At 46.6% G+C, this 11,209-nt stretch overlaps 1 protein-coding gene across 2 annotated transcripts in view; it reads left to right on the top strand.

The window, feature by feature from the left end:
• LOC105001998 (serum amyloid A protein-like) overlaps positions 1–10,820 on the top strand; it is a 12,225-nt gene extending 1,405 nt beyond the window's left edge. The window contains exons 2-5 of one of the 2 annotated variants that reach the window (XM_010858452.1): positions 7,350–7,511; positions 8,084–8,175; positions 10,005–10,142; positions 10,531–10,820. In XM_010858452.1, the coding sequence (XP_010856754.1) occupies positions 7,489–7,511; positions 8,084–8,175; positions 10,005–10,138 (249 nt within the window). In that variant the 5' untranslated portion in view covers positions 7,350–7,488 and the 3' untranslated portion in view covers positions 10,139–10,142; positions 10,531–10,820. Of the gene's footprint in view, positions 1–7,349; positions 7,512–7,611; positions 7,680–8,083; positions 8,176–10,004; positions 10,143–10,530 lie in introns of those variants that run through there. The other variant, XM_010858451.1, reaches the window with a different exon arrangement.
• Positions 10,821–11,209: the final 389 nt, after the last annotated feature.

Here is an 11,209-nt window from a genome sequence, read left to right as displayed (position 1 = left end):
GGCAACCCACTCCAGTATTCTTGCCTGGAGAATCCCATGGACAGAGGATCCTGGTGGGCTACAGTCCACGGGGTCGCAAAGAGTTGGACATGACTGAGCAACTTCACACACACACACACACACACACACACATACACAAAGCTTCTCCATAGAAAGAAGTTTGGAAGTGGACTGTTTCATTTTTAAATAATTTATTGGAGGATAGGTGATTTACAGTGTTGTGTTAGTTTCAGGTGTACAGTAAAGTGAATCAGTCACACATACATCCACTCTTTAAAAGATTCTTTCCCCATATAGGTCATTACAGAGTACTGAGGTGAGTTCCCTGTGTTACGTGTGTGTGTGTGTGTGTGCGAAGTACCTTGAGTCATGTCTGATGCTTTATGACCCCATGGACTGTAGCCCACTATGCTCCTCTGTCCATGGGATTCTCCAGACAAGAATACTGGAGTGGGTTGCTCTGCTCTCCTCCAGGGGATCTTCCTGACCCAAGGATCTAATCACGTCTCTTATGTCTCCTGCATTGGCGGGAGGGTTCTTTACCACGAGCGCCACCTGGCAAGCCCGTGCTATTAATAAGTCCTTATTAGTTATCCATTTCATATACAGTAGTGTTTATATGTCAGTCCCAGTCTCCCAATTTATCCCTCCCCACCTCTATCCCTGGGCTTCCCTAGTAGCTCAGCTGGTAAAGAATCTGCCTGCAGGACAGGAGACCCTATTTTGATTCCAAGGTCAGGAAGACCCCCTGGAGAAGGGACAGACTATCCACTCCAGTATTCTTGGGCTTCCCTGGTGGCTTAGACAGTAAAGAACCCACCTGCAACGTGGCAGACCTGGGTTCGATCCCTGGGTTGGAAAGATCCCCTGGGGTAGCAAATGGCAACCCACTCCAGTATTCTTGTCTGGAGAATCCCATGGACGGAGGAACCTGGTGGGCTACAGTCTGCGGGGTCACAGAGTCGGACACGACTGAGCGACTAAGCACGCATGCACTTCTACCCCGTGGTAACCATAAGTTTGTTTTCTACATCTGTAACTCTATTTCTGTTTTGTAGATAAGTTTATTTCTATGGAAGTGGATTTTTTCTTAATGAGTAAAGGAGAGATATTCCCAGGAGATCTGGTATACATGTGAGAAAGAATGAATTGACTGTGACTCTAAAAAAGATGAATTCATAGATAAACAAAGCACCCTTGTCCTAAGGAGAAAATTGGGATCCTCTTCCCAGTAATCAGAGATCTCAAAAGGTAGAAACACCTGGCCGATTAGACCTATGGACACCAAGCTTGAATACTGTGTGTCAGTTTGAAAGACCAGCTTCTTACTTATAAATGTTTCATGTGTTGGGAGTATACCTTACCTACCCTCACTGATCTCTCTTTTCTATCTTCCTCCTCTGTTGCTCCATTCTCTCTAGAACAATGGTCCCCCATCTTTTTGGCACCAGGGACCAGTTTCATGAAAGACAATTTTTCCATGGACCAGGGCAGGGTGGTGGTGGTTTCAGGATAATTCAAGTGTATTACATTTATCATGCACTTTATTTCTATTTTTGTTACATCAGCTCCACCTCAGATGATGAGGCATTAGATCCCAGAGGATGGAGAACCCCTGCTCTAGAACTTCTGTTAATAGGAGGAGAGGGAGATCAGAAAGGCATCCCCATTGTTTCATTTGTCCTTTTGCACTTTGGGGGGGGATGGGAGGTGGTTTCCTATGAGCTCATAAGTATCTGCCTTCCATGGCACGGCACCTCCATCAGCCCAAAGCAGTAAATGATCCTGGCCTGCTGTCACTAAACAGTTGTCTAAACTGCTATTTCCTTTACCCCTGTTCTCCCATCCCTGTTTTCACATCACAAAAACTATGCGCTCCTTGAGCAAAGAGCCTCAGACCTCTTTACACTCTTCCTACCCTTCCTCTGAGCCCTGGGCAAGAAGGCTCTGTGGAGAGTACTCCCCTTTATTTTTGCCTGTTTCCTTTCCCCATTACAAAATCCTGAAACTTGCCTTCCCCATGTCGATTCTGCTTTATTGTCACCATCTTCCATGGGGCACACCTCCTGCAATCCTGAACAATAGAATTGGAAAGAAGGGGCTCCATCCTTTTTTCTCCTTCACTGTCATTTCCACAGATTTTACGCCCCATGTACTTTGGAGTGTTTTCTCCTAAGTCCTAGTCTTTCCTACTCTCTCTCCAGCTTTACCAATGTTATCTACATAAGTGATTTCCAAAACAGGGAGATTTGACATAGGCATTCCTAAAGTCTACCCCAAACTTGCTGAATCAGAACCTTCAAGATTCTGGCCCAGGAATCTGCATACTTAAAATGCTCACAGGATGCTTCTGAAATAGACAATCTGATTAGCAATGTTTGGGGACAAAGTATGGCTCCATTATATTTGCTGATAGATCTCATGTCACTCACAATGCCCATTTCTACATATTTGCTGCCAATACTCTTTAAAAATTTTTTTACTTATTTTTAATTGATTGATGATTGGTTTGCAATATTGCTTTGATTTCTGTCATTCATCGACATGAATTAACCATAGGTGTACCTATGTCCCCCCCTCTTGAGTCTCCCTCCCACCTCCTGCCCATCCCCACCCCCTAGGTTATTACAGAGCCCCAGTTTGAGTTCCCTGAGTCACACAGCAAATTCCCATTGGCTATCTATTTACATATGTTGATGTATTTACTTCTATGCTACTCTCTCCATTTATCTCGCCCTCTCCCTCTTCTTCCCCACCCTTGTCCATAAGTCTGTTCTCCGTGTCTGAGTCTCCATTGCTGCTCTGTGAACAGATTCATCAGTACCATCCTTCTAGATTCCATATATATGTGTCAATATATGATATTTGTTTTTTTCTTTCTGACTTACTTCACTCTGTATAATAGGCTCTAGGTTCATTCACCTCATTAGAACTGACTCAAATGCATTCCTTTTTATTGCTGCCAACACTTTTAATGACATTGATTGTACTGAACCTTCCCACATCCTGAAATCTAAGATCTTGCTCTTGCCAAAATCCCAATATGCAAATATCCGGGAGAAAGAATGTTCAGATGAAAAGAACCAAGCCCTTAGGGTGAAATGTGCCTGGAGGGCTTAAAGATTAAAAGACCAGTGTGGTGGACAGAGGGAAGCAAGTGAGAGGAGAGACCTAAGTCATGAGGTGTGAGTGAGACAGAGCAGAAAGCCATTGCAGGGCTTTGGCTTCAGCTGTGGGTGAAACCAAGATCCTCTTGAGCAGAGACATGATTGGTCTTGTTTTTTAAGTCTGGTTGCTATATTGAAGAACAAGGGTGGAAATATGGAATCCAGTTAGGGTTTCATCACAATAATCCAGTTGATGGTGCAGAATAATAGGATGAAGCTGGAGAGTGTTTGCTTTCTGGATATATATTTTGACAGTAAGTTCAGCCATTCAAGTAGGCTGGGATTTCACTACATATACACAATGTCCATATTCATCTCTAAATGACTGATCCTATACCATGTATATCATTGTTTCAAAGCTTTTCCATTCTTCCTAATTTCCAAACTCCACCTTCACATGACCTCTACCAGTCTCCTCTTTCATAAACTCATTGATTTAGTCAATAAAAACAAACTTGTTATGGGGGTGGTGCTGCACTAAGTGTTAGAGATACAGCAGATGGCCAGGAAGGCAGACCTAGGTCCCTACCCCTAGGTTTTGTGCTCTGCTGCCAAACTCAGAAATGCAAATAGGCAGAGAGTGATGAGCGATGGGTAAAGGAAAGGTGTTCCTGGTTTTCCTCAGTTCTCTGTCCTCCATCTCAAAATACATCTTCCTCATCCTCTCTCCTTTCCTTTCATTATCAGAGAAAGATCTGCTTCTACTACACCAGGGCAACCACATCCTTAGTGGTCCTAAGGGAGTCTTGGATCTTGGCGTATATGTTATGCCCATCTTTCACTTTCAGTCACCCTCCCTTTTTAATGCTCTCCCTCTATCCTTTAACCCTCCCTAATCTTTATTTTATTCTTTGATCATGCATGGGCAGAGCCATCTATGGGGTCACACAGAGTCGGACACAGCTGAAGTGACTTAGCAGCAGCGGGACCTTAGTTCCCCAACCAAAGATTGATCCCATGCTCCCCTGAAGTGGAAACACGGAGTCTTAACCCCTGGACCACTAGTAAGGCCCACTCCCTCATCTTCAAGTGATTCCTCCTTTGACATTTGCATGCATTAATTCATTCAGTAACTCAGCAAGTATTTAATGAGTGGTGATATCCCACTCCCCACTTACTTCAGGTCTATACTTTGGCAACTGAATGTGCTCAGAGAAAAACACACAACCACGGTGACAAGTCTCACTTTCAATTCATGGTCATTAACCTCGAGCTGCCTTGCAATCCACTACACTTCCTAGCTCGTTCCCTGTGCAGTCTCCTAGACGTCTCCTAGACCTCTATCCTGAACTTTCAATACCTCCTCCTCCATTCTCCTCTTAGTTGATGACTTTGCTCCCTATTTCACTGAAAAATGGAAGTGATTGGAAATAAACTTCCACAAGCTTCCACCACTGAACACACTGATCTACCTGCATTTATTCCCAGATACTTGGCTGTCTCTTCTGCATATAATGTGTGTGGTGTGTGTTCATATCACTATCTAAGGCCAAACTTGGATCCTGAAGAAAACAGTGACACCCATTTCCAATGAGTGATCAAGTCACATTAAATATTAATATCCATTCAAAAATTTTACTGCTAGCATAGTTTCATATTATGAGGGTGATAGAAAGTGAAGGCAATATAAACAAACATCCATTTGACATGCCTGTGTGTGTTTCAATAATTGCATCATCTATAACTTCAGACCATTGTTTACAACCGTCTGTATACAGAATTTCCAGTGCAGGTAGAAAAGACTGTCACCCAGCTCCCTGAATTTGGACAGAGATGAATCTTAGATGTGTATTTTTTCTACTTATTCTGTCACCAACATTCCTGTATACTTTATTATGCAAAATTATTTATATAATCTTTAACAAATCTTTTAATTTTTACAATTTATAGGCATATTTGTTGCAATACACAAAGAAAACAGGATTCATGTCCAAGTTTCTAAAGTATTAGTGTAGATTTCGCACAAGACACCCACTAATGGGCTCTTTAATTTTTAAATAATTAGGCAATTGCTGTTTTGCCTTCTATTGTATAGGTATCCTTGATAGATTGTTAAACAGATTTTCAAATATTTCTGATATTATCTGTAAAAAATTAGCTATTTTTAGTTAATTTTTATTTATTTAAAAGATTAATATGTTTTCTCTTGTAAAATAATTAAGATACTTGATATTCAAAATTTTACTACCCCTGACCCTCCAAAAAACTACTGCTTTCCAACCAACACACTGTCAGGGATGGATTAGATTTAAATAATGAGAGATGTCACTATTTGTATTATATACATATTTACTGATTGCTGCTGCTGCTAAGTCGCTTTAGTCGTGTCCGACTCTGTGCGACCCCATGGACGGCAGCCCACCAGGCTCCCCCATCCCTGGGATCTCCAGGCAAGAACACTGGAGTGGGTTGCCATTTCCTTCTCCAGTGCAGGAAAGTGAAAAGTGAAAGTGAAGTCGCTCAGTCGTGTCCAACTCTAGCGACCCCATGGACTGCAGCCCACCAGTCTCCTCCGTCCGTGGGATTTTCCAGGTAAGAGTACTGGAGTGGGGTGCCATTGCCTTCTCCGATTTACTGATTACTACAGTATAAACATTATGGGGCTAGGGACATCCAGCACATATAGGAACAACTCAGAAAGTACCTGTAAAATGAATAAAGTCATGAAAGAGTACCTGTTATTCACCAAAGAGCGTGATAAGCACTATAGGTATAAACATGATGAGACAGACATGGTTTCTGTTAATTTAAGTTTAAATTGGTCCTTGGAAGAGGTTTTTAAAAATAGTCACATAAGGCAACTGGACTTTTAAATTGTTTGCGTTTCCTGTACTTTTTAATCTCCAAAAAAGAAGTCAGCTGTGTTGTCTTAACTGATGATTTGTTGCCCTGATAACATTATTATGGATGTCATTGACAATCTTTGGTCCTAAGTGGTATAAATACATATAAGAAATCTTTGTGAAGTCAAAAGAAAATCTTGGCATGTCTCTCTTCTCCCAGATGCTAGATTTTTTAATTCAAACCAAGTTTAAGACTCTGTCTTTCACTTATATTAGCAAACAATTACAAGATAACATTTAACTAAACAGGCAGAGAGTTGAAAGTCAAAAAAAGTAGTATTTGCTGGCCAGTTCAAAAAAACCCCTCGTGGCTAAGATGGTAAAGCAGCTGCCTGCAATGTGGGCGACCCAGGCTCGATCCCTGGGTTGGGAAGATCCCCTGGAGAAGGAAATGGCAACCCGCTCCAGAACTCTTGTCTGGAGAATCCATGGACAGAGGAGCCTGGAAGGCTACAGTCCATGGGGTCGCAAAGCATCAGACACGACTGAGCGACTTCACTTTCACTTTCTTTCAAAACAATCCAGCAAAGAAAAAAAGAGTCAACTTCCTTTGGTTTCAGGTTTTGTTTGTTTGCTCTGTCTTTAGACAACATAGAACAATGTCAACTTGACTGAGCCACAGTCTCCAGAATTCTCTTTAGAGAATGTTTCTGGTAAGGATGAAGCACAAGCAACATTTTCTTTTGAGAGCTGAAGGCTCTGTTCATACACGTACAGGCCTCATCGGCCAGGATGACACTGCTGATATTTTTGACTCACAGTGACAAGAGGGCAGACGGTGACACCCCAAGCCCCAGCCAGGAAAATGCAGCAGACAAAGAGCTGTCCTCCACCAACCCCAGACAGGGAGCCTGGCCCTTCCCCAGTTGGGCTGCCACGTTCCGTAACGGCTGCTACCTCCCTCTGTGTCCTGTTATGGGCTTCTTAGAGATTACATACTAGCCCCTTGCACCAAACACTCTCACTCCCACTCCGAGGCATCTCCAGGATTGGCTTGGGGAAGCACAAACTCCTCTCTACCAGGATTGCCCCTATCTCGGATCCAGCTTAGATAATATACCTCTTGTCTTCGAGGCTGAGAGGGATTTCAATCGCCTTGGAGCCAAGAGCTCAGCACAGGCACTCAGGGTGGTGGAAGGAGCCCAGACCACCCATGCGATTTGGTGGGGCTGATCTGTCCGTTTTGAGGCTCAAGGGCTTTGGACATGAGCTCAAAGGGTTTAATTTCTGACACACCTTCTGTCTGGCTCATCAGGGACCATGCTGAGGGAATGACCAGGAAAATAACAAGGTCTAGGCTGGAAGAGCATCCTCTAATCACATACCTTCCAACCGCCAGGGGGCCTCCATCCTGGAGCTCCACACCCTTCATGTCCAGATGACCCTGCCTCAGCGCTTCTACCCCTGACAGCAGATACCAGGCAGATCAGGCCTCCCTCATTTCCTCAGGCTTGCACAACCAGGGAAATGACCTGTGGATGAGGACAACCATCGGTGTCCAGTAAGTCACCCTTTGCAGATATGTAAGAGAAATGACCTGCAGGGACTTTCCCCGGGCACCAGTCCAGCTGTTCTCCTCGTGCCCGACCTCCCAGGGATGGCTCAGTATAAATATAGCCACCACTCCACAGCAGGCAGGGACCAGCCGCTCTGATCCACTGGGGATCAGGTGAGAAACCACTTCAAGGAGCCATTTCTTTGAAAACATTTGCTTTAAAACATAACTCTTCTGATTTCTATTTCTCCAATACACGGTCAGTGCTGGCAGAGTGGCGCAAGGGAAATGCTTTTTGATTACGACAGGCTGCTTTAGTAAGACACAGCTTGGACCCAACGGTCCTCTTCTTCCATCAAAGCCATCTGGGTGACCTCTTAGACAGTCTTGGGTTCAGGGCTGGTGGGTTCAGAATTGAGGGCCTGAGGCTGCGAGTAAGGTCCTATTGCAGTGTGTCCTAGTAGGGCCACTGAGAGTCTAGTAGAGATGAACAGCCAGGCTCTCCTCGACATACAAACCCCAGGCGGAGGGGGTGCGAGGCTTGTCTGTGTCTCCCTGACCCTCTCCTCTCCTTTCAGCACAATGAAGCTCTTCACAGGCCTCATTCTCTGCTCCTTGGTGCTGGGAGTCCACAGCCAGTGGATGTCCTTCCTTGGTGAGGCTTATGAAGGTAAGGCCGATGGAGGGGCAATGGCATTCTTGGGCCTCTAGGCTTCACCCTAAACACCCCTGAGGGTTGGAGCTGCGGTCCTAGGAGGTGTTCCCGTATGTGGTAGAATGTGCCAGGTGTTGGGGGAGCTTTTTTCAGAGAGTTTGAAAAGCACAGGATTTATGTCCATCAGGTACTAGAGAAAGAACGCGCATCATTTCCAGCTGAAACAGCAGTTTGAGTGGAAGACACAAAACAAGTCTGAAATGGAACAAACTTTCCCTCAGACCAATTGCACGAAGTAGGGTGAAAGCGGTCCATCTGTTCTCCTCTCCTGTCTTTCCATCCCTGCCCCTCCCTCCCTCCCTTCCTCTCTTCCTTCCTTCCATTTCCTAGTTGGACAATTCAGAGACCTTCAGAACACCTTGTCGGTCCTTCCTATACTCAGTGACACCGTCCCTGCTTTAGTCTATTTCCTACCCTTTCTGAGCTGTTAAACTTACAAAAAATAAAGGTGTGTGTATGTGTGGGGTGGGGGGGGCACCTAATATCATATGAAAGCCTCCACCAGGAACTCAGCCCTTTCACACAAATCAAGTGACCAACTCTCTTGCTCTGCCCAGGGCTGGGGAGTTTTCCAGGACACTAGCAGCACTAACTGGGCCAGTTCCACGAAGACAGGGGCAGTTCTGGTCAAGCTGGGACAGTTGGTCACCTACTTACCTGCAGAAAACCTCCTTGAGGGGGCATCTTCCTCCACCGAAAGGGGAGAAAACCGAGGCTTAGAGCATCCGAGTCCATCGCCCAGGGACTGAGTGCCCGTCAGCAGGTGGCAGGACAGAGGTGGGAACCCAGCTGTGTTTGAGGCCAAGGCTCTCACCGAGTAGACTTCTCCCAGCATCACTTCCTCAAGCCGAGGGCTGAGCAATCTTGGCTGCAGTTTGGAGTCACCTGGGGGGGCCATGAAAACTATTGCTGCCTGAGACCAGCCCAGAGATGGGGAGGTGATTGGCTTGGGCTGTGAGGGCTCAGGGGACTTTCAGTGTCTCCCCAGATGATTGGAAAGTGCAGCCAGGCTGAGGAAAAGACCCACTGCCTCAAGCAGCCCACATCATCAGTACCGTCCACTGGAGAGTTCTCAGGATTCCGTTCACTCACCTAACAGGCAGGGCAATCAAGTCACAGTTGATCCTTTCATGAGGCAGAAACACATTTCTTAGGTGTCAGAGCAGAGGAGCTGTATGTCTGCCCCTTTCTCAGAATCTGTCTCGCATGTCACCTCCTCACTCACCCACGTGCCCTGGAGCTTATCCTATGCAGCTTTGTCTACAACAGTGGTTCTGGACCCAGGGCAACTTTGTGTCCTGGGAACGTTTGGTGATGTTTGGGTGCATTTTCGGTTGTCACACTGGGGAATAGTTTGAGAGGTCAAGGATGCTGCTAGACATGTTATAATATCCAGGACAGCCCTGAACAGCAACAATGTACCTGGTCTCAAATTTCAATAGAATGCTGTTGAGGAATCCTGTCCTGTAATAACTCCCTCTGTCCTTAAACATATCAGGTAGAGCCCTCATTGAGATGCAGCAGAGACAGCATCACAGGGGTCAGACAAACAAGTCCCACAACTGTAGCCCCTCCCCTACCCCACCCCAATGACTCTCATTCCAGTACCAGGAGCAGGCAACTGGGCATAAGGAATGCTCTTCTCACCCTACGGCATCCGTGGTGCTATGACCACAGGCTGAAACCGAGTTGGTGGAAGATGTTTCATTCCTTGATTCTTCTGTAAGCTGTGTCACCGTTTTCTCTCCCCTGATAATCCTTACTCCATGTGCTTTGCTTTCCAGGGGCTAAAGACATGTGGAGAGCCTACTCTGACATGAGAGAAGCCAACTACAAGGGTGCAGACAAATACTTCCACGCCCGCGGAAACTATGACGCTGCCCGAAGGGGACCGGGGGGTGCCTGGGCTGCTAAGTGATCAGGTACCAGGGTCCCTGGGGATGCAGGGATGGGTGAGCAGAGCTTGGCTGCCTAGGACAACCTGGAGGGGCCAAGCCCTGGAGAACTTTCCTGTAGTCTGTGTGCCCTCCTCCTCTTACCCACCCTCCTGCTCTGTGCCCACTGTGAGGTCTGAGGGGCTGAAGAGCAGAGCAACTTGGTGGGACAGGCGACTCTCCACCCTCCCTCTATGGGTGCTGTTCACCCAGCACAGGGCTGAGGTGGGCTGAGCCCAGGGAGCCTCAGGGTTGTAGCCCCTCTTTCCTTGGCTCCTCTCAGAGCCATTGATCCCTTGGAAAGAGGAGAGATGGGAGGGTGAGGCTGCAGCTCATAGTCCTGGATTAATCCCCTCCCTGCCCTCCTCCTTTCTAGTGATGCCAGAGAAAATATTCAGAGATTCACAGACCCTCTGTTTAAGGGTACGACCAGTGGCCAGGGTCAGGAGGACTCGAGGGCCGACCAGGCTGCCAACGAATGGGGCCGGAGCGGCAAAGACCCCAACCACTTCAGACCTGCTGGCCTGCCTGACAAGTACTGAGCTGCCTCTCTCTCTGCTCAGGGGATGGCGAAGTGAGTCCCCAAGGGCAGGGATGCTGACCTAGAGAGTTCTCTGTCCTCAGAAGGCAGCAGATCTAATAAATGCTCAAGAGATGGAATACTGAGACTGTGTGTCATTCTTTGGTATAAGGACAGCCTGTTAGTTCCAGGACTGATGGCCGGACACCAACGTGAAGGCTGAGCCTGTGCTTGTGTGTTTGGTTCTGGGATAGAATCTCAGCATCATTCAGGACAGACGCCCTCTCCAGCCTTCCCTAATCAGACCCACTCCCTCCCCAGGCCCCTCTGGTTACACGGGGACCATTTCCAGGCCCTTCTCAGTCAGTCCTTCTCACTCCCTGCAGTTGTGTCCTGTCCCCTTCTCTGTCCCCAAGTCTAGTCCCCAAAGTTTGTCATCAGAGCTCTCTGTGTGGGGTCAAGGGACACTGTCCTAGAAGGTGGGACTGTAGAATTCTCTTGGGACTAAGCTATGAGTCACACATCACTTCCCTCC

The sequence above is a fragment of the Bison bison genome, unplaced genomic scaffold, assembly GCF_000754665.1.
Source record: "Bison bison bison isolate TAMUID 2011002044 unplaced genomic scaffold, Bison_UMD1.0 scf7180017864388, whole genome shotgun sequence".
Classification (NCBI taxonomy): domain Eukaryota; kingdom Metazoa; phylum Chordata; class Mammalia; order Artiodactyla; family Bovidae; genus Bison; species Bison bison.
Note: the sequence above shows the minus strand (reverse complement) of the source record. Positions and strands in the feature narration are given on the sequence as shown.